Genomic DNA, 21,936 nt, shown 5'->3' on the forward strand with positions numbered 1-21,936 from the left:
GAGCGCGAAACGGCGAGGAAGATTGTGGGTCACGGATTTCAGATGGCTTGGGAACTTCTAGCAGTACAATTCCCTTTGAATTCCCCGTTTATCGTACATGGAGGGGAAAGAGTATGGGTATCACGTTAAACATAGACTCCGACGGCGCAGATCATGAACACAGCTCCGAAACTATTCAATTGAAAGAATATTAGCCACAGGAAATAGGAATTTGACCATAAGTCAAATACACTCACCCAAAGAGTAACGAAGCTGGGACACCGAGGGACGCAAGGCTAAGGAAAGATCGATCTGTTCGATGATGTCAGTCAAGGCGAGTATTCAGTATCCCCGATTGCAAGAAACTCACTCAAGCCGAAGAGACCGGTGAAGATTAAAGCTGTGAAAAAAGTCAGAAGGGCCTCTCAAGCAATGTCCAATCGTGCGTACCAAGAAGGAGAAGACTGAAGCCGACAGAAAACTGGCCGTCCTTTGACACAACAGGTTGGAAAGGGGATGCGGAGGCTGCCTCCCAGACTTCGTTCAGAGACATGGGTGAGGAAGTGGCTGCGGTGGAGTTCAACAATGGAATGGAGTGAGGTGGGAAGCTCCAGGTGTCAAGTCGGAGGTATTATAGATTGGCGCGGAGGCGCGTCTGGGCTATCTGGCCGATTGCGTCGGAACAATGATCACCCGTGCCGAACTCTGGGGACATCGCGAAGGAACGCGATTGAAGCATCCGATCTCTCCAACCAACCCACCATGGCAGTTGATTCACCCAAAAGTGAGTACTGCCGTTCCAGAAGCTGGGAATACTACCCGCGACTCACAATCAGCATTGCATAGGCTCAAAGAGGAAGGCCTCGGAGGAGCCTGCCTCCCAGGATAGTCAGCAGCAGGCCAGCAAGAAGGCACGCACCGATTCCCCGGAAAAGGATGTAGGTCGCCGGCGCCTTGCATTTATATTTTGATTTTTAACTGTTTGCTCACTCTATCTGCTTAGGATGACGGCGCACTACACAAACCACCACTCCGAATCGTTCCTTTCCCCGAAAAGGTGAGCTATCTCCCCTCACACCCTTCCCCAGGCGCCGCGCAAACCAAAACGATCGGGCCAGACTTGCATGGAGTGAATATACCGACTAATATGTGTGCTGCAGCCTGCCGTCTTGGAGGAACGCCGAGGTGATATCGAATTCCGCGTGGTCAACAATGACGGGTCGCATGACAGCTTCATCGTCCTCACTGGCTTGAAGTGCATCTTCCAAAAGCAGCTTCCAAAAATGCCTAAAGACTACATCGCCCGGCTTGTTTATGATCGATCACATCTGTCAATCGCAATCGTCAAACATCCGCTGGAGGTTGTAGGGTATGTATAGAAGAATACAAGGATCATACACTGGAGCGAGGCTGACTTGGCTGCCATAGGGGTATAACATACCGCCCGTTTAACAGCCGGAAGTTTGCCGAAATTGTGTTCTGTGCGATTTCCTCTGATCAGCAAGTCAAAGGCTATGGTGCGCATCTCATGTGTCATCTCAAGGTACAATTCCGATTGTGCACCCGCAATACTATTCAAATCTAACATCCATTGGGTAGGACTATGTCAAAGCCACCTCGCCAATCATGCATTTTTTGACATATGCCGACAACTACGCCATTGGTTATTTCCAAAAACAGGGCTTCACCAAACAGATCACACTGGACAATTCTATCTGGATGGGGTACATCAAAGATTACGAGGGAGGTACCATCATGCAATGCACAATGGTGCCTAAGATTCGTTACCTCGAACAAGGCCGAATGCTTCTGAAGCAAAAAGAGGCTGTTCAAGCAAAGATTCGCGCATTTAGCAGGTCATATATAGTTCACGCGCCCCCGAAGGAATGGAAGAACGGTGTGACTAAAATCGACCCCTTCGCCATTCCTGCAATCAAGGAATCTGGATGGTCGCCTGATATGGACGAACTTGCCCGCCAGCCGCGCCACGGACCTAACTACAACCAACTGCTACATTTGCTGAATGACATGCAGAATCATAGTGCTGCTTGGCCCTTCACGCAGCCTGTGAATCGTGACGAAGTGCCGGACTACTACGACGTGATTCTAGAGCCGATGGATTTGTCCACGATGGAGGAGAAGCACGAGAATGACATGTATCCGACTCCGCAGGACTTCATTAAGGACGCGATGTTGATTTTCAACAACTGCCGACGCTACAACAACGAGAGCACCTCGTATGCGAAGAATGCGAACAAACTTGAGAAGTTCATGTATCAGCAGATTCGCAACATCCCCGAGTGGTCGGTAAGTTGAAAAATCGCATGATCATTCCCAGCTAAAATTTCACGAGCTAACCATCCATACTTAGCATCTGGGTGAAGGGCACTGAGTCCAGCCACCACTAGCTCACTCTTACTTTTTTCATATCTTTTGCGAGGGTGTTCACAAGGCGCGGCGTTCGGAGGCACTCGGTTTTACCAATACCCTGTGGATAGTTTTACGGAGCATAAGAACCGACCATACACGGTGCTATGGAAATGATTCATGGCATTTGATTTTTAACCAGACATAGCATAGTTGATCTAGTAGGTTTTCGTTTCAGTCGATTCTCAACCAAGGTTTCAGTATAAAATATAACTTCCCTTTATGATGTAATGCTCTTCACGCGGGTTGACAGGTGGGTCCGGAATAATATTGTTGCGGTGTTGTTTCAGCCCGAGAATGCAAAGGCTGGACTCCTGTTGTGCCTTCACCCTTACCCTTGAGCCTGGCCTCGTTCGTTTCAATTCCCAATTTATGGACAATTTGTCTTTTGCATTCTTCTGAGTTACGGCTGCTGTGGAGTGGTTTTTTCCCCATCTGTGCGACAAAGCCGCGGTCCCAGGGGTTCTCCTATCTGGATACCCCATTGCGTGTCCTACGACGCCAGACTCGATTCTTTTCGCTACCCCTCTTTCGGACCCCAATAGGGCTCCTTTCGTTCCTTCAGAATTACAAAGATTATCTTTGATAATTTTCTCGAGAAATCGTGGTGTTTGGATTGCCAGCCACGCGTCTTGAGAAGCTCCCTGCCCCTTTTGCGCCCCAGCCTGGGCTCTACGACAACCACCGGTGCTGGACTTTTTCACCGATAACAGCTCCCCCAAATACGCAAATATGGCGTCGCCAGACTCTTTTCTCGACGTGGAGCAGCGCAATCGCCTGCCCACCCTTTTCGAAGTCCTCAGCCGGCGCACACTGGCTCCGGTCGACCTCTTCTCGTTCTACATTTACATGCGCGATCAGCAACGCTCTGTTGATTATCTGGACTTCTGGTAAGACAAACCATCCGGCGCCGAATCAGACTCGGGCATGATTCTAACAAGCTTTCTCTTCTTTACAGGCTCGATGTTTCACAGCATATGTCCCTTTGCCGTCACTATGTTCGAGAGTTACGTCGCTCCGTCCTTGTTGCGACACCTGATATGGAGAGAGCCGACAGCAAACGATCTTCTGCCATGCTAGAGAACTTGGAAAACCTGGGCGACATCCCGCTGCAGGAGGCTGGACCTTCACGTCTTCCAGCCAATGAAAAGGATAGGGACGCCGACCATCGTCTGTCTGCTTTCCTGCGCTCCGACGCCAATACCTCGTCGCACTCTCCCCAGAACAGCATTGGATCCCAGTCGGCACATCGCGCCGATTCAAATGACCAGCAACCCCGCCCGAGCTCCGGTACCCGCAATGGGGGTGACTCGAACTCGCCTGGACACACCGTGGCGCGTAATGATATCCGTGCCAGCGCTGAAAAGATCCTCTACACCTATCTCCTTCCTGGCTCTGAGCGAGAGATAATCTTACCCGAATCTATGGTCTCTACCGTGATTAATCTAATTGAAGACGACAACCGTGACGACCCTGAGGTATTCGACCCCGCCAAAGACTACGTTTTCCAAGCCATGGAGCGCGATGCATTCCCGGGTTTCTTGCAGGCCAAGGCTCTCGGTAACCTCGTCCCCCTCAGTATTATCGCTCGCCTGGCTTTTGCCCTCATCAGCTTCGGAGGCGGTTTCTGGGGTGCTTTCTACGTGGTTCTCCGCAACAAGCCCCGAAACATACGCTGCTGGGTCATCCTCCCATTTGCCGTTGCCGCCTACTTCATTGTCTCTTATCAGTACAAGATCGACCCTGTCATGGCATTTATCGGCTACAGCGAGTACACATTCATGAACTGGGCCCCGATTCGTGAGCCCTACGTCCGCAAGCTACTCAACAAGCGCGCCCTGGTCACTGCGGCCATCGCCTTCCTGACCGCCGCCGCTCTGAGTATCCTGTTCATCTTTGTTCCGGGCACCATGCTGTAAACCCGTTATTTCCTGCCTTAATGATCGCTGATTGTCACCTGTCTACTTCCGTCTCAGGTTCAAGACGCGGGTGTCAACAGCTTTTCGACCTTCTACTGTTTGCACACCCGTGGTCCATTGGAGTCGTCTTTAAACCGGCGTCCGGATTGTCATATTCTGGCCCTGCTTCTGTGAAGCATAATTTTTTGGATACTTAGCGTCATCGGTTTGCGCGTCCAGTTTTTTCGGAACTTGTACAATGGACCGATGATGTTAATATCCCCTCATCTTCCACCGACCATTGGTGGCCATACCCCTTCTCCTTACCGTGTCCATATTTGTCACTGTTCATCGTTGTCTTTACCTTCTACCAATACCCCTTCTGACATTCGATCTCTTGTATCTACCACATGTTTCTCTACGAGTCTTGCCGTTAGGGCCTCATGAATGCAAAATCCCAAATTCCATTCATCAAGATGCGCGAAGTGGTCTTCTTGGGCATTTATTGGGTGCCTGAGTGTTGCGCTTTGTGCAATGATCTAGTAGTAGCAGAGCATGGTCATCAAATTCGTCAGCATCCCGATTTTAGTCATGAATAGGCCTTTGAGCTTGGAAGTGAAGCTAAGCTTTTCTGCCCCCAAGTATGCGCTTCGAATGCCTGCTGCCACCACGAGCCCCAGCTCCTTCATCAATATCCATGCGAGAATCGGCAGCACCTTCTCCGGTTTCAAAGAACCCATCGTCCCGGTCAATATCATCTGCTTCCCGCTTGTTTCCTCCAACTCCGCCCCCGGGGCGCCCTCCAGTCTGACGGTCAAACAAATATGCATCTGACTTCTTACCACCTGCAGTCGTAGCCTGTCGTCGCTCGTTCGCATTAGCGAGACCTTCCTGGTATTCTTTCTCCTTGGCCTGACGTTTTGCCGCATTGGACTTGACCCGCGCGATGTCAGCTTCCAAATTGGCCATGACATAGCCGGACCAGGACTCCCATCCAGTAATGAAAGAGATCGTTTTTGGCAAGGACTGTGGCTGGACGTCGCGGAGCGGCGCGACTGCGGTGACATTCACGTTGGGCGAGGTGCTTGCGGGGGGAAAGACGAGCATAGATCAGGTTTGAATAGATGGCGGTCGTTAGGAGAGATTCGAGCTCAGCAGTTGACGAAAGTGAAAGGGTGGTCATGAGAGCTGGGTAGGTGAGGGGTTTCGTGGTGGCAGCTAGAGAGAGGAGGGAGAGGAGGCGGAGCTTGAGGGTTTGCTCGCTGCTGAGCTTGGGAAGATTCGGGGTTGCTGTAGGCAGGCTACGTTAGCTTTCAATTCTACTGCTTCTGAGCGATGAGTATAACATACCTTGGTATTCTTGCCATGTCCCCCAAGCAAAGATCTCCAGTAGCTTGAGGTAGCCCTGATACTCAGCGGGGGTGTCCGGTGATGCTAGGGCTTGCACAGTCTCGGTCTCCAACAGCTCGGCAAAAACGTAGGTGTGTGGACTGGACGTAGCATTTGTAATTATATTGGCGACAAACCGTGGCGATGTGGCACTATTGGAGTTCGCAAGGTGGATGAACGGTTGGAGAGCCTCCAACGCGCGGGCGTGTGTTTGATCCATGGGAGTGATTGATGAACGGGGGAGCTGGTGGGACCTCTGGTGGTGGGTAGTGGAATCAGCGACAGCAGACGTGCTTCAACAAGGGGCTATCCTGCGCGACACAATTCGAGGGGAATGAAGGGAAGTGAATTTAAGCTGTTCACTTTGCCAGGCAGATGCGGGCAGTTGATGCGAGTTGCGGGCGGAGGAAGTGAAGGCGAGCTTGTTTGCATTGGATGCAAACACCATGATCTTATCTACACGTCCGCGCTGGGAAGTATACGCCCCCACTACCTTTTACTGTAGGTTGTGCCATATACCATACTTGTAGTATAGCACCCTCGCACAAGGACCTGAATGTGCCGGGATGGCCCTGGAAAAGCCTCAGCAACGTGCATGGCCTCCCTGGATGATGCCAGGACTTGCATTCTGGGCGTGGTATGCAATCCGAGTCTCCGAGGCCGATACGCACTAAGCAGCGTGGGCATCCAGTGAAGCTGAAACGTTCTAGGGCTTTTGACAGCCTCTGACAGCCCGTCGGTGTTTCAGGGCCCGCTGTCATCCTGGAAACTGCAGTTAATGGAAATCGGACGCCTCGCTGCTCGCAATGGGCCAGTCGCGCGTGCAGAAATAGATTGAAGCGCCCGGCGGAGTCGGCAACGCATTCCTCAACGCGGCGGAGACGATCCCGATCCACCCCATGCGTAATCTCCCTGTCCTAATCCTCTTCTCCCGTGCCGCCCGGCCTTTCGCCTCTTTCTTTATTCTTCCCTCTGCGTGCTTGCGGCGACGTGGCCTTTGATGTTGACATTGCAGCTTGCTTTGACTACAGCGGCTATTGTCTTCTTGATGCGGGAATGATCTGATCTGGGCACAGTCGATCCGAACCATCCGTCACTTTATCCTTTATCACGCTATCCCCTCATCTCATCACATCGCGCCCTGCGCCGTCCGACCTCCTTCGCCCTCATGCGATAGTCCGTCCTCTCCTCCGAATCCTCCGATCCGTTCATGTTCGCCGAAACAAGTGGCGCGGCTGATGCGATAGCCGCCGAGCGAGTCCCCGCCATGGCCACAACAACCCTCAAGGTCGACGGCATGACCTGCGGAGCATGCACGTCCGCTGTCGAGAGCGCATTCAGGAATGTCGCCGGTGCTGGTGAGGTCTCGGTGAGCCTCATTATGGGCCGCGCGACCGTTCAGCACGATCCGTCAATACTGGCACCGGCCAAAATCGCGGAAATGATCGAGGATTGTGGTTTCGACGCGGCTGTTCTATCAACAGAAGAGCGAATCCAGACGGCCGACGCCAGTGCCGATGGCTTGTCGGCTCGATCCTCCACGACCACCCTCGCGGTTGAAGGCATGACCTGTGGCGCATGTACATCAGCAGTCGAAAGCGGGCTGAAAGACGTCGCCGGGGTGAACTCGGTGAATGTGTCGCTACTGTCGGAACGCGCGGTGGTAGAACATGATGCAGCAACGATTTCCCCGGAACAAATAGCAGAGCATATTGAAGACCGAGGGTTCGGAGCCCGGGTGTTGGAAACAAAGTTCTCATCGGACTCGGAAGACTCGTCGACGCTCGCCGACACAACTGAAAATAAAACCGGTCACCTGGTCACCACTGTTGCAGTGCGCGGCATGACATGTGGCGCATGTACATCCAGTGTCCAGGGAGCCTTCGCCAACGTGGATGGTGTATTCCAGTTCAACATTAGTCTTTTGGCGGAACGCGCCGTCATTGTACATGATCCGTTGACCCTTTCGGCAAAAGATATTGTGGCAAAGGTGGAGGATGCTGGATTCGATGCGTCGATCGTATCATCCGAGGCCCAGGAACCGCTGTCAAAAAAAACACAGCAGATCAACCTGAGTATTCACGGCCTGCGAGATATCTCGGCTGCGACAGCGTTGGAGGATGATCTCACGAACCGAACAGGCATCAAGTCAGCTTCCATCAACATGTCTAACACCCAATTATTGGTGGCCTTCGACACATCAGTCATAGGCGTTCGATCCATATTCGAAGTCATCGAAGCGGCCGGATACAATGCCCTATTTACAGACACGGACGACACCAATGCACAGCTTGAGTCTTTATCGAAGACCAAAGAAATTCAGGAATGGCGGAGGGCATTCATCACCTCCGTATCTTTTGCGGTTCCGGTCTTCCTGATCAACATGATTTTGCCCATGTACCTCCCAGCTCTCGACTTTGGCCGTTTGAGACTGCTTCCAGGCCTCTACCTCGGAGATCTTGTATGTCTTTGTCTAACAGCCCCCGTGCAATTCGGAATTGGGAGACGCTTCTATGTTACGAGTTTCAAGTCCTTGCGACACCGGTCCCCGACTATGGACGTTCTTGTCATGTTGGGTACCTCGGCTGCCTTCTTCTACAGCTGCTTCACCATGGTCATGGCTTTATGTGACGATCAACACATGCGGCCAAGCACGGTCTTCGATACTAGCACAATGCTAATAACATTCATTACCCTGGGAAGATGGCTGGAGAACCGAGCAAAGGGGCAGACATCTGCCGCCTTATCTCGGTTGATGTCATTGACACCATCAATGACCACCATCTACGACGATCCCATCGCAGCTGAGAAGATGGCCGATGGCTGGGAAGGAGCGCCCGACGGCACCAACCACACCTTGTCTGACGATGTATCAGTCAACCAGAGGATCATTCCGACCGAGTTGATTCAGGTTGGAGACATCGTGATCCTCCGTCCCGGAGATAAGATCTCGGCAGACGGCTTGGTCATTCGTGGTGAAAGCTACGTCGATGAAAGTATGATCACTGGTGAAGCATTGCCGATTCATAAAAAGAAGGGCAGCCATGTCATTGGGGGCACTGTGAATGGTACAAGCTCCATCGACTTCAAGGTCATCCGTGCTGGTAAAGATACTCAGCTGAGCCAGATCGTCAAGCTGGTTCAAGATGCACAGACAAGCCGGGCTCCCATTCAGCGCATGGCTGATATCGTTGCTGGTTACTTTGTCCCAACAATCATCAGTTTGGGTATGATCACTTTCTTTGGGTGGATGTTCCTAAGCCATGTACTGCAGAACCCGCCGAAGATCTTCCAGTCGGCAGACAGCGGTGGTCGTGTCATGGTCTGTTTGAAGCTTTGCATCTCCGTCATTGTATTTGCTTGCCCCTGTGCCTTGGGTCTCAGCACCCCTACCGCGGTCATGGTCGGTACTGGAGTTGGCGCAGAGCATGGGATCCTTGTCAAGGGAGGTGCCGTTCTAGAGGCCGCCACCAAAGTCACTCATGTGGTCTTTGACAAGACTGGCACACTGACAACCGGGAAGATGAGCGTGTCCCAAGCGCAAATTGAGCCTCACTGGACTACCAACGATTGGCGACGCCAACTATGGTGGCTCATTGTCGGTCTCGCGGAGATGGGCAGTGAGCATCCCATTGGCCGTGCTATTCTGTCCGAAGCCAAATCCGAATCTGGCCACGGTATGGAGGACGGACTTCCAGGAAGCGTTGGTGACTTTCATGCTTCTGTTGGCAAGGGTGTCTCCGCTGTTGTACAACCCAGTTCGAGCGTCGAACGCACTCGCTACCAAATCCTTCTTGGAAATGCCGAGTTTCTCCGGTCAAGAGAAGTTTCTGTCCCTGCATCGGCGGATCCCGACACTTCGAATCATCACGATAACCCGGACCTTGTGGCGCCTCCCAAACCGAACGCGTCTGGAGTCACGCGGATCCATGTTGCGATCGACAGTCGTTACGCTGGAACCATATCTCTTCTAGATAGTGTAAAAAGTACGGCAATTGCGTCTGTGGCAGCCCTGCATAGAATGGGTATCTCCACGTCGATGGTGACGGGTGATACTCTTTCTACAGCACTTACCATCGCTTCCGCGGTTGGCATTCCGTCAGCTTCGGTCCACGCATCAGCTTCGCCTTCTGAAAAGCGAACTATCATCTCGAACTTCCAATTGAACGGGGAGCGGGTTGCAATGGTCGGCGACGGAATCAACGATTCTCCCGCTCTCGCAACTGCATCAGTTGGTATTGCTCTAGCATCAGGAACTGATGTTGCTGTGGAAGCAGCAGACATCGTCCTTATGCGTCCAGATGACCTCCTCTCGGTCCCGGCCAGTCTTTCCCTCTCACGCGCAGTCTTCACCCGTATCAAATTGAATCTGGTGTGGGCCTGCTTGTACAACGTCATCGGTCTCCCCTTCGCGATGGGTATCTTCCTGCCATTCACAGGGTTTATGCTCCCCCCAATGGCAGCAGGAGCTGCCATGGCCCTCTCCAGCGTTTCGGTCGTTGTGAGCAGTTTGCTTCTTAAGCTCTGGCGTCGCCCATCATGGATGGACCCCGAGCGACTTGAGAAAGAGCTGGGATCCGGCGCTATCCCCATTAACGGAGCACGCCACGGTCGCAAGGCTAGCTGGTGGGCACCTGCGAAGATACTCTCGTCTGACCATCCCGGTTCCCTTCGCCGCTGGGTTGGTGACACTGCGATGGGACTGTGGGCCGCGGCGACCGGGAAGCGTACAACCATTCGTGAAGATGATGGCTATGTCCCACTTCAAACCGTCGAGCCTCCTGTTTGATCTGTGTTCATTTTGCGATCTAATTTTTTCTGTCTAAATCTCACTGACATACCTACATCTATTTGATGTCTTTCGGGCTTGTTATGTCCATATTCTGGTTTATGCGGTTGATACACTTGTGGCGTTTTTGGAAATCATTTCTATGTTCGATACCTCTTTTGTATAAATGCATTGAATGGATTTATTGTCGTTTCATTTGATACCTTTGGTTTTGCATTTTCTAAAAATATCGCTTATAAACCATTACACAGTCGTAGGGAAGAGCGCTTTTTGAACTGACAGAGATGTGATGAAGATGATCTTCAGTGAGTCATTATACCTGTTTCGATCAAGTCGTGCACAATGTCAAAGCGTATCCCATCTGGATTCGTCAAGTTCAATCCATAGTCTATGCTAATTGAGACCAAATTAGCGAACGTCTTGTTACAGAATAATTCAGTACTCACACCAGCTTTCATCGGCCTCAGGCGTGAGGCCCAACGACCCCGACTCATACTCTCCCGAAGGGTGTTACGGAAGTAGCAATGTCGTTATTGGTCGCATATCTTCCTATCACTGTCGTAAATGTATCTTTTGCAAGTTGAATAACCGCTCCATCCTCAAAATAGAGCCAACGTCCATGGTCAGTTTCACCTTTTCGAGGACCTGTTTGAAAGTGCCAGTCCACCTGGATTGCGGTGTCTCTTGTGTCCCCGACTTGTCTACCAGGCTAGTAATCTCGTTCGTTACGTCGGGATCAGGTGGAAGAATATCGTAGCCTAAGCTACTACCAGCCAGGTATGCTCCAAGGCAGAATCCTGCATAACGTCCACCTTTTGATACGTACTCGCGGGTGGCTTCTTCGTATTGTTTTACTTCTTTCCATGCCGGATTCCTTATAAAAGCGACCGAAAAATCGCGTCCCAGAATGGCAAACCTTATTTATGTAACCTACTGGAACTTAGCCACTGCTTATTCCCCTAAAGATGGAAGCGTTGAGCAATATTTAGTTACAAGAGTGAACGCGAGATTAGTCACCGATCCCAAACTTTAACCTTAGCAGTTGAAGCTGAGACAATATCGACGGGGCGAATGGAATACCAGAGTAGATGACGAAAGCCGCTAATTATTGCTCATGGCCCTGGGAAATACAAAATCAATATTTATATGATTAAGCTTTAGCACAAAACATGAGATGAAAGTAAATATCGAGAAAGGTGCTGAAGTAGGTTGAGGTTCAAACCTTAAAATTTGCACCGCTCGCCTACAAATGAACATCAACTCCAGTATCTTGGGTCGTATTCGGAACAATACAATGCTTTTTGTGAGTTATGAACGACCTCAAGCCAAGTAACTGGATACATGCCAAGTGTGGCAAGAAGAAAAAGCATTCTTGTCATTACCATGTAGCACATCGTGAAGGTAATAAACCAAGACGTCAACCCAAGAAGCCACATACAAATATGAGCGCAATCTATGCACTATCATAAAGCCGAGAACATTGGAAAGCACATATTCCAAGATCCAATTACTCAGTCATCTGTTCTTTCTTTTCTGTCTCCGTAGTCCGGTTAGATTCAACATCAGAAGGTGACTCCTGAAGAACTTGTTGCGAGCTAAAAGCCTGATTCAAAGTATATCCCTTCGTGAATAGGCTCAGGAAAAGACCCAACCCAGCAATACCACACATAATCACCCAGACAATTACCAAAGGTTTGGCATATAGGCTTTCGATGAGGTTGGTTGCCCGCTGTTTTCCTGGAGAGTCTCGATATATTTGACCAGGCTAGATGCATCCTGCGCAAGTGCACTAGCCGACCGACCAAGCTCTGGATGATTCCCAAACTCATGCTTGAAGCAGTTCTGGAGGACCACACCACCGATTGAGACACCCACTGCTTGTCCAAAAACCCAGAAGAACGGCGTCATGGTGACAGAGATGTGGGGGTAGTTTGGGTTTGCGGCGGCTTGGACGGCGAGCACCACAGCCGGGTAGAGGGTGCCGAGACCGATACCCGCGACAAGGTTGATGTAGAGCCATTTGGGGATACTCGATTCGTTGTCAAGAACGCAGAGAATTGAGATTGGCCAGCCGAACCAGAGGGCCCAGCGATATCGGTCAGTCTTGGCAACAATGAAACCAGTCATCACGGAAATCGGGGCGACAGTGAAATATTCTGGGAACATGGCGACACCGGATACCACGGGCGAGTATCCCAAAAAGCCCTCGTAATACAGCGGTAGGTAGTATACGATAGCCCACAGGATGACGCCGTGCAGGAAACAACCAGCATAACTAACCGACTTGGCGATGTTGTTGAATATCACGAGGGGATTGAGTGGCTGGGTGGCGACAAAGCGCTCATGTAGTGAAACCAGCGAGGCCCGCGGCTCCCAGAAGGAGAGGTACAAGGGTATGCCATGAGTCCACACGTCCATAGCGCCGCCCCAGGTAATGGGAATAAGAAACGAGGTCAGCGAAGCGACGAACAAGAACGAGCCAATATAATCCACCTTGGGCAGGCTTTCTCACAGCGAAGGGACTGTCGTGTTATTGGGCTTGAGGAATACCGGAATCAAGACCAACCCCAGACCAAAAAAGGGAAGATTGATCCAAAAGATCCACCTCCATGACGCAGAGGATTGGGTAAACCATTACCAATCAGTGGACCGACGACAGTTCCGAGTGCCCAAGTACCCGAGCGAATGCTGAACCGCTTTCCTCTTTCTCGCAGGGCAATCAGGTCAGCGATGAAAAACTCCGTCAGAGCCATGATGCCTCCACCACCCACCCCTTAGAATGACCGACCGACCAGGAGCAAAGCAAACCCTGCCGCGGCACCGGCCAATATCGAGCCGAAAGTAAGGAACAACACGGTAAGTATAAGGATAAATTTGCGTCCAAATATATCAGGTGCGAGGAAAAAGACGGGTTGGAAGACGCAAGAGGTGACGAGAAACGACGTTCCAGCCCAGAAGGCCTCTATAGCCGTTCCGTCAAGATCATCGGATATAGTCTAGAGATATATATCATATTAGCGGTGCTTCTGCGTAAGAGCAAAAGTGTACTAGTCGAATTTCAAGGACTTACCGGAAGCGAGACAGATATTGAAGTTGCATCCAAGGCTGCCATGAACTTAAGCAACCCAACAACGGCGAAGATGCATTTGAGCTGCCAGCTTGGGTGCCAGTCTGACGACTGGTTCTTTTCTGTATCGACAGACATGACTCTTTTTGATAGCAGGCCTGCTGCGAAAGAAAGGGGTGAAACAGAAGAAAAAAGAGAATATGATATCGAGCGCCTAAAGATAAACAACAGTATAAAGATCATTTATACTGAAGAATAAGGCATCCCCCATGGCTGTAAATCCTTGTAGTGTCGCCTGCGGCTGCTCGAACGGAGGTAGGGCTATGGCATCCATGCACGATCGTGTGTCCCGCTTGCCTATCATAGAAGTATGAACTGCGGATTATGACTGATTCGAGCAATAGACTGGAAAGCATCTGTGAATAGTAACACAGATCTCCATGCATTGTGATTTCACTTGGAAACCTGCAGCCCAATGCTCTATACCATTCCCAGTTCAGGCAAAATAGACTCGTTATTGGATGAAAACACGATGGGATTCAGCCAAGCATGTTGGAATGAGCCTCTCGGCATTGCCGTATCGGTTGAGATGGTACGCCCGAATCATTCGTCAGCTTGGGAGCCTCAGGTTCAGCACAAAGCTCTAGTAGGCCGAGCCTTTACACCGTCTGGGCTGGAGTTGGGCATGCACATGGATGTTCTCCGTGGCTGCTTTGCCAGGGCATGATGTTCTCACCGACCGGTTCTTTGATGCATGCGTCCGTCCTGCACGCTAGTGTCGGCTTTTCGATCCTCGGGATTGGCAGAGTCAGCAAGGAGTCTCATGCATCTGTCTGCGCAACCGCAGGGTAGAGAAATGTGCGGGGGAGGCGGATATGTCGATGGACGATATCCGTCTTCAGTCGCAGTTTACGGCATGCGGCGCATCTGCCACATGGCGGGTCGATTGGGGATGTCGCCACATTAACAAGCGTGACGCTATCTTCGTAGTGCAAGTGGAATGTACAGTGGGCGGCCACGAGTATACCAAGCACTGCCCGCTTCGTTCTCGTACATCTTTGCGCCACGATGAATCAGATCAAGTGTTGATCTTTCGTATTGACGTGTCATTCAAATTCTCAGAAGTCCGGCTTTACTGACGCACCTTGCCATCTCCGACCAGTCGCTGTGGACGGCCGAAAAGGTTGAATGTGCACGTTGGGCGCGACGGACCGAGCCTCGAAACCCGCCAATCGCCAGTCGGTCATCGAACATGGCAAGCATCTCGAATGAGCCAGAAGGTTGTTGAGTTTTCGGCAGTCGTTTTGTTAGCCCTACTTTGGGCCCTTTTAGCCATCCTGACTCCTGGTGGGTGCGGGCTCGCCGTGTTTGCTTGTTCAGCCACCGGAGGTTGGCCGTGGCTGATGAATGTTTATGCTAGAGATCCTCGGTAGTGGATGTTGTAGGATTGGGGGCGCTCGAAGAAGCCACCGACAAGCGAATGGCTGTAGTTGCTCTAGTCCAGCGCAATTTTCCAACGCCGGGATTGAATGGATCGGTACTGGAAACCTCACTGGAAAGTGAGAAAGAAGTAAACCGCCTGGGGTAAGCAGCGAACCGACCATGATCTCAGTAATCGGTAATGTTCGTCCACTTCTATGACGATTGCTATGACTTGAGCCTACTCGATTACCGGGGAGAGGATTTCATCTATTTTGTCAATTCACTGGTTCGAACCAGCCTAAACTGTCTCGGAGTAATGACGATGTCTAGGGACTCGCCGAGCCCAACAATCCGAAGGATTGAACGAGGAAAAAAAAAGGTCCGAGGGCATGAGAAACCCATTCGCGACAACGCGGTAAAAAAAGCCGGCCATTACAGCAGTGGAAATCTCGAAAAAACAGCACGGGGAAAAAAGCGCAAAAAGAGAGAAGACAGACCTTGAAGAGAAGCAGCAGAAATGTCAAATCGTATCCGTGTTTGAATACTTATTTCCCACCCAGCCTGAAACGCCGTCCGATTGATGAAGCCGGGTATATCCAGCACCGTGATGCAACATGTACTGAGAAGAGCAAAAAGAAAAATAGAGGATCCGGGACTCGCCTGGGCATTTCGTTGCCCTCGCCGTCTCCTCGTCCATATGAGAAAAAAGACATGAAGACTTTTTCCTTCTTTCTGTTTGTTTGCGAAAACAAATTCGAAAAAAATTCATCGGGCACCGATTCCGAACATGCCTACACCGTAACTTCCACCTCTTTCAGAGAGCGGAGTGGAAACCTTGGACACATGGTCCTATTGTCAAGTGAGGTTAGTATGATCCCCGTCGGTCCTGGGCCTTGAGCTGCAGGAATAGGACTCAGAGTTTGAATCTCACCTTCTTTCGTTTCTTTTTGCCGGTTCCCTCGCCGTTCGAGTAGAAACCGGTGTCATCATCGTCATCTGCGTAACCTTCGCCGTAGCCGACGAAGCTGTTGTCATCGTAATGTCTCTTCCGGCCACGACTGGCTCGGGGCCGCTCAGACTCCTGCGTGACCGCTGCCGGCGTGGTTGTGCGAAGGATAGAACGAGGGGCTGGAGAAGGTGCAGCACTGGCAGACTTTTTACCAGTATCACCGGAGCCTTGGTTCTTAGCTGGCTTCTCGTGACCCAGCACATCTTCCCAGAAATCATTGTTGGGTACCATGCCCGGCTCTAATTGCATAGCCCGATTTTGCAAGCCATGCAGGGCACTGTCAATATCGGCAACTTGGATCTGCTTCCCGACGACCTTCTGGTTTTGCCACTCCTCTTCCGGCCACAGAGTGAGATGCCGTAGACTGCCAGGTGCGCCAGGCTCCTGCTTCACGGGCTTGTTTCGACCAGCCAATCCAAGTCCCTTCAACTTTCCTTCATACGACTTTCGCAAACGATTGATCTTCTCTCCTGTGTTAGGGTCCATCCGTGCCACCGATTGTGCAATCGGGCCGAGCCCGTAGAGCGAGATGAGGTCCATTGCAGGATTCGGTCCAGTCACAGTAGGAGCTGTCAAGTAAGCAAAAAGAGAAGGTTAATAACGTTCGAGTTCCAGAATGTGCAAAGGGCAGAGCAATCATGCAACTGCGCCCATGAAAACTACAACCAAACCAGGGGAGGGGGTGCACACCATTTTTACAAAGATGGAAAGCCGAGCTGAAGTCATTCTGAAGGGAGTCCAAGCCGAGGTTTCGAGTCTCGGCCTGTGGGAGCGGTTCTTTATCCACGTCCATGGCGTCTCCGTCTGTCTGATCCGTGGCAAGATCCCGTCCACCTGCCGCGGTAGTAGATACCGACTGCTGTCGTTCATGATCTGTTCGTTTGTCCTCTGGCTTTTGGTGACCCGAAACGTCCATGGTCTTCGTTGAGTCTTGCGTTGTCGAGCCGAAGGACCTTTGGTCGGCGTCCTCGGCGGAGGTTGTATTCGCGAGTTGACCGCTCACGCTACTGGCGGGAGTAGGGAAAGAGTTTGTCATACTCACGATCGGTTGTTGGGAGACCTGAGTAGACATTGGTGCGGACGAAGGAGGAGACGAAGTGTTGGGTGGTTGGGTAGTCACCTGGGTCGGTGATGTTTGGGCGGGAGCAAAGTTGGATACATGGCTCGAATCACTGACCGACATCAACGGAGGCGATGTCGGGGTCTGGGGGATGTGATCCGAGGAGACGGGGAGCTGGCGGTTGTCTTTGAGGAACCCGGCAGCGGGAGAAGAGGGCGAAGGAGGTCCTGCTGGGAAGGTGGTCGAGGGATCGCGCTCAGACATGAAGACCCTAGTGAAGATCTAGTTCACAGGCACCTTCCAACCTGAGATAGACTCCGATCCACCGGCGGGGAGTCCGAATCGCAAGCTTCGTCACGAGTGCTGGCGCTGGCGCTGGGGAGGGGGCAGCCGGTCGACGGTCGGTCACTCAGACGGGCGAGCAGGTCGGTCCACGGCCGGATCAGATCATATGCATTCCAGGAAACCGAAAGAAATCCACGCGGAGAGGTATCGGGCGGAGGTTTGATGGAATGGCGGGAGGAGGGGGGTTGGTTTGGTCGAGACGGTCGAAGACGGCGAGAGATTCAATGGAGGCAAAACGGGAAGGTCACGTGCCGCGGGACTCAGGCGCCTCGAAGGCCGCTTGGGGATCCACAAGGCCTTCCGACACGCATTCACTCCGACCCAATGATGCAGGCGTACATGAATATGCAGACAATGGGTTACTCTATCATGCCACAGGATATAAGAGCTTTGTTTATCGCTTTTTACTTGGAGGAGCAAGCTGGAAATACCTACACCATCAAGACGCAAAATGGCTTCGAACTATACCTACGACAACCTGTAGTACTAATACTGCATATGCCTGAAGGTAGGTCTTCTCAGAACTAACTAATAAATTGCTATCTTTGAATTCTGGAGCAAAATCCAGCTTATCTCACATCATTTTCTCAATCTATTTTTCGGGCTCAAGCAAGTCCCGCGCTTTATTCCAAGGCATTCCAGGTTTCTTGCCCTCCTTTATCCTCCAGTGTTGTCTTTCACCCGAATCTCTTACGCTGTTGATGACTTTTCGCTTCTGAAAGCCCACAAACTGGCCCAGGATACTTTACAGGAAACAGTCAAAATTGCATACGCCAGCCCCCTACAAGACTGGAGACAGTGGAGAGAAATTGAGATAGAAGAATTAATTCGTCAGACCCAAATTGGCCGTGAGCTATATGAGCATAGAGAGTAGTTAGGTATACCGTAGAAACTGTAAAGAGACCTGCCGATCCAAACAAGAAAACAGAATTCAAAACAAATCCAGTGTATTTCAAATCGCTGGTTCTCCACTAGTCCATAAAGTCTCCCAGGGACGATCATTGAAAGAGAGACCTCCGCGAGAGCTCATGACTGGTAGAACGCATTGGACTCGCGTACCAACTGAGCAGATACGTCGGGGATGTCGTGTTCCAGTGATGCCATCAGCTCAATTTGCTCCTGCTGACTCAATGTCCGCTCCCGCCATGGTGGTACTGGGAATGGCTCGTTAAAGTATTGGGAATATTGGTCCCCGATGGAGGACGTCCATTGCATGGGATCGACGCTGGCGTCTATGTACGCCAGGTGCCCAGCGGTCGTGGAGGCCAGGGAAAAGTTGGGATCCCAGCCTTGAAGTCCCGGAACCACCGATGGAATTGCGTTGTAAGGGGTATTAGGGTCGATGGACACGTCCGGATAGAGAGCAGCTGGTGCACAGTAAGCCTGGGTTGTATATTGGCTGTCGTTGGTCCCGGGGGTCGTAGTCGATGGGGGCTGCATGCCGAATGCATGTGACATCCCCGTCGTCTTTAATGGGTCGGCGGTAAAGGCTGGGGGTGTTGGCTCCTGGAATGATATTGAAGGGTCGGCGGAGTGGCCTCTTGACAAGGTGCCGGTTGAGGAAGCGTCGCCAATAGAAGGGTTTCCAGGGCGATAGTTCTGGTGAGAGTAGAAAGACGCAGTTGTAGTACTCGAAGGGCTGGACATGGCAGGAGGGGTCATGACCCCTTGAGAAGAGGTTGGCGTGGGATGGTTTGAGGGAGAATGCACGACGAACGACTCCTCCGTGTCGTATGCCTTCAGACAGGCAGCCACGAGGCGTTTGTAAAGGAGCAAAGCAGACTGAACACCCGGCCACCTTTCGGCGGCAAAGACAATTACTTCTAAGGCCATGTCCAGATAGCCCTGTACTTCGTCGACGGGGTGTTCCTTTCGAATTTCAGGATACGAGAGTGTCCATAGAACAGTGTTGAGAACCATGAAAAGCGATTGGGTGAATATCCAGGTCAAATCGACGGAGCTGGTGATCATCTGTTCTCGATGCATAGCAATATTGAATGTGGCCGCGTCGTAACAAATCTTGGCTGCGTTGGTCGAGGGTTCGGGTATTTGAGGGGACGGCCGGTACATTAGAATCACTATCGTGTTTCGTCGTCCTTGAAACCTGAAGGGAACAAACAAGGTTATGAGTCAAAAATGTATACCGCAAGAACACAAGTAGAGAAAGGAACATTACCATTTCACATTCAAGCCGCTCCCGTCATCATGCTTGGGACAAGTTGCCATCCATCGATCGATCTTCGCATTCATCTGAGCAAACCATGGATCTTGATCGTCGACGGGCGTCTCCTTTCGGTTCAAATAGAGTTGCCGCCGCCCTTCCAACTGCAGAAGACGCATCTTGAAAAAGTGAACTGCAAGACACTTGGGAATGATTGGCTTTGCTCCTGGGACAATCCCTTCGGCGGTGATGTAACGATCATCTACCAATTCAAAGAACTTGACATCGAGGTTATCGTGAGTGACACTATAGCAACTCGACCGGCCGAGACTATGAGAGAGTCCGAATTCCATGGATATGACAATCCAAAAGAGTCGCCGGCGCATGTCAACCTCCAATGTATTCAAGGGCTGGCCGCAGGAAGACTTGGTGATGGTGGCCTCTTCGGTCAGTCCTAGCTCCTGGCACAGCTTCACAGCCGTTCCGACCACCCAATATGCCGCTGTACGTGTGGGTGTGAGCATGGAGTATTGAGCAATCAAGACCAAACATTGTAGTGCCCTCAGGTCCATCTGTTTCAGGGTGGGCTCCAGATATGGCAGGGCTGCTAGATAGTAGCTGTCGGCCAGGCCGGCGTAGTCCGGGCTCAATTTTTGCATGCTAATGGCAATAACCATTCGAAGCTGAAAGTTCTGGCAGGGGTCGGTGGAACCGTTGAAGACTTCCTCCACGTCTTGTCGAAAGCTCGGCTCATGTAATGTTGGGAGGAGTGCTTGTGCTTTAAAAGGAAAATGTTAGCCACGAGCTTGAAACTTTTTTTTCCGGTCTCGATATTTTGTGGATGTTGTACCTTTGGCAACGAAAAGATCGATCAATTTGTAGGTCAAGTTTTGCGGAGGCAGGTTGGCTTGCGGAATTGAGCTGATCATCGGGTAGACTTTGGAGGTCGGCTTCGAATCTTCCTGCGCGAAAGCCGCCTTGATTTCATGGGCAGTCAATTCGGGCACCACATCTTTGATGCTCTTGGAATCGGTATTTTGCTTAGCCAGCTCCATGACTAGCCGGGTAATCGCGATGCCACTCGAGGCACCCAGATACCGTGGCTCATCGTTGTCCTTGAAGCGGATGCGCCCAGCGCCCCGCACCATCAGCTCCGCGTCGGCGGCGTGCTGAATATCTTTTTCGGCCTTGGCGAGCTCCTTCTCCAGGGCGCGGGCCTTCTCACGTAGCGAGACAATATATGTTCGTGGGATGGTGGTGTCTCTCGTGGAATCGTAATAGACACATCTGGCGTTGCTTCGTTCGCAGGGGGCACATCGTGGGATGCCAGGATCACATCGGGACTTACGCTACGGCACGACAGAACAGGTTAGCCAAGCTAGAGGAGCGCGAAGGGATACAGTCTTGATCTAATCTCGGCATCGAGCATATAGAAGACGGTAATTGAGTTTGCTTCCCGCGGGAGGGGGGAGACTCTGGCAAGGTTGCATCATACGTACTTGTCGACACCTGGTGCAGGCAGTCAAAGTGTGCGCGATGCGACCGTCGGGCGGCTCAAACGAGGGCGACTCGGGCGACGGCTGGCCTGCGGAGGGATGCGCGCTTTGGGTCATGACTCGCTCTTCAAAGACCGATGACGCCAAAGCCCGCAGCAAGATCTAAAGAAAGAGAGCAGGTCACATGCGACGCAGGTGGTGTATAATGAGGCCGTTCACGGCAAGGTCAATCGGTCCACCAGGTGCCCTTGGCACAGTCGACATGGTCCGTCGGGGAGAAGGGTGGGTGTGGGGTCCAGAAGTGGGAGAACAGGCGAACAACGTCCTGTAAGGTCGGGAAAATTCCAACGGTCGGAAGGTCCAGAGGAGCAATTAACACGCCATGGTGGGACACCAGGAATGTCGGAGGACGGCCCTCGGTCCAGATCTGGATCGACGGGGACTGGAGTTTGGAAGCGACGGAAGGGCGGGGAGTGGGGGAGAGAGGGGGCTGGCGACGATGCGATTTGGCCGTCGGGAGGCTCTAGGTGGGTTGAGAACGGACAGTGGCAGCTGAACGAAGGAGGGGCGCACAATCCGAGGCCGAGTAAGAAAAAGGCCCAGCGTGGAAAGATAAGGAGAAATTGGAATTGGGATGGAAAGAAAACGTTGGTCGGGAGCGAGATCCGTCTGAGGGGGAATTTTGGTCTTTTTCTCAGGTGCTGGGAGGAAAGCAAGTAAGGACGGAACGTTTAGGTTAGTTCCACGGGAGATCATATTCCTCGTCCTCCGCCGAGAACGTGACCTGCGAGCCCGTGACTTCTCAGAAAGGTTCCCTCGAAGAGGCTTGTTCTGATTCTTATTTGTCTCTTCTCTCTGGGGGTCCATTCTACTTTTTAAGTCACCGGGTGAGGC

General features: G+C 51.7%; 9 protein-coding genes across 9 annotated transcripts; 3 read left to right on the plus strand and 6 right to left on the minus strand.

Moving 5' to 3' along the window:
• Window positions 1-125: 125 nt before the first annotated feature.
• Window positions 126-532, minus strand: N7532_008084 (OST5 family protein; the record flags this gene model as incomplete). The annotated part of the gene is made up of 4 exons (XM_056620576.1): window positions 126-171; window positions 237-291; window positions 350-379; window positions 430-532. The coding sequence occupies 4 exons, from the start codon at window positions 530-532 to the stop codon at window positions 126-128; spliced, it is 234 nt and encodes a 77-aa protein (XP_056471382.1).
• Window positions 533-741: 209 nt separating this feature from the next.
• gcnE (histone acetyltransferase GCN5) lies at window positions 742-2,295 on the plus strand (the record flags this gene model as incomplete). The annotated part of the gene is made up of 6 exons (XM_056620577.1): window positions 742-763; window positions 826-917; window positions 983-1,036; window positions 1,140-1,348; window positions 1,408-1,522; window positions 1,579-2,295. 6 exons carry the CDS (start codon window positions 742-744, stop codon window positions 2,293-2,295), a joined length of 1,209 nt encoding a protein of 402 aa, XP_056471383.1.
• Window positions 2,296-3,138: 843 nt separating this feature from the next.
• On the plus strand, window positions 3,139-4,325 carry rgsB (uncharacterized protein; the record flags this gene model as incomplete). Its single annotated transcript, XM_056620578.1, has 2 exons — window positions 3,139-3,296; window positions 3,365-4,325. The coding sequence occupies 2 exons, from the start codon at window positions 3,139-3,141 to the stop codon at window positions 4,323-4,325; spliced, it is 1,119 nt and encodes a 372-aa protein (XP_056471384.1).
• Window positions 4,326-4,925: 600 nt separating this feature from the next.
• On the minus strand, window positions 4,926-5,913 carry N7532_008087 (uncharacterized protein; the record flags this gene model as incomplete). Its single annotated transcript, XM_056620579.1, has 3 exons — window positions 4,926-5,359; window positions 5,406-5,594; window positions 5,655-5,913. The coding sequence occupies 3 exons, from the start codon at window positions 5,911-5,913 to the stop codon at window positions 4,926-4,928; spliced, it is 882 nt and encodes a 293-aa protein (XP_056471385.1).
• Window positions 5,914-6,903: 990 nt separating this feature from the next.
• Window positions 6,904-10,482, plus strand: ctpA (Cu(2+)-transporting P-type ATPase CCC2; the record flags this gene model as incomplete). Its single annotated transcript, XM_056620580.1, has 1 exon — window positions 6,904-10,482. The coding sequence occupies one exon, from the start codon at window positions 6,904-6,906 to the stop codon at window positions 10,480-10,482; it is 3,579 nt and encodes a 1,192-aa protein (XP_056471386.1).
• Window positions 10,483-12,165: 1,683 nt separating this feature from the next.
• Window positions 12,166-13,687, minus strand: N7532_008089 (uncharacterized protein; the record flags this gene model as incomplete). The annotated part of the gene is made up of 3 exons (XM_056620581.1): window positions 12,166-12,985; window positions 13,291-13,478; window positions 13,553-13,687. The coding sequence occupies 3 exons, from the start codon at window positions 13,685-13,687 to the stop codon at window positions 12,166-12,168; spliced, it is 1,143 nt and encodes a 380-aa protein (XP_056471387.1).
• Window positions 13,688-14,370: 683 nt separating this feature from the next.
• On the minus strand, window positions 14,371-14,812 carry N7532_008090 (uncharacterized protein; the record flags this gene model as incomplete). The annotated part of the gene is made up of 3 exons (XM_056620582.1): window positions 14,371-14,527; window positions 14,577-14,639; window positions 14,694-14,812. 3 exons carry the CDS (start codon window positions 14,810-14,812, stop codon window positions 14,371-14,373), a joined length of 339 nt encoding a protein of 112 aa, XP_056471388.1.
• A 924-nt stretch (window positions 14,813-15,736) lies between these two features.
• Window positions 15,737-17,304, minus strand: N7532_008091 (uncharacterized protein; the record flags this gene model as incomplete). The annotated part of the gene is made up of 3 exons (XM_056620583.1): window positions 15,737-15,820; window positions 15,903-16,549; window positions 16,671-17,304. The coding sequence occupies 3 exons, from the start codon at window positions 17,302-17,304 to the stop codon at window positions 15,737-15,739; spliced, it is 1,365 nt and encodes a 454-aa protein (XP_056471389.1).
• A 1,107-nt stretch (window positions 17,305-18,411) lies between these two features.
• Window positions 18,412-21,306, minus strand: N7532_008092 (uncharacterized protein; the record flags this gene model as incomplete). Its single annotated transcript, XM_056620584.1, has 5 exons — window positions 18,412-19,489; window positions 19,562-20,324; window positions 20,397-20,895; window positions 21,046-21,204; window positions 21,262-21,306. 5 exons carry the CDS (start codon window positions 21,304-21,306, stop codon window positions 18,412-18,414), a joined length of 2,544 nt encoding a protein of 847 aa, XP_056471390.1.
• Between the last annotated feature and the right edge of the window lie 630 nt (window positions 21,307-21,936).

Source organism: Penicillium argentinense, assembly GCF_028826775.1.
Source record: "Penicillium argentinense strain IBT 30761 chromosome Unknown utg000009l_segment0_segment0, whole genome shotgun sequence".
NCBI lineage: Eukaryota > Fungi > Ascomycota > Eurotiomycetes > Eurotiales > Aspergillaceae > Penicillium > Penicillium argentinense.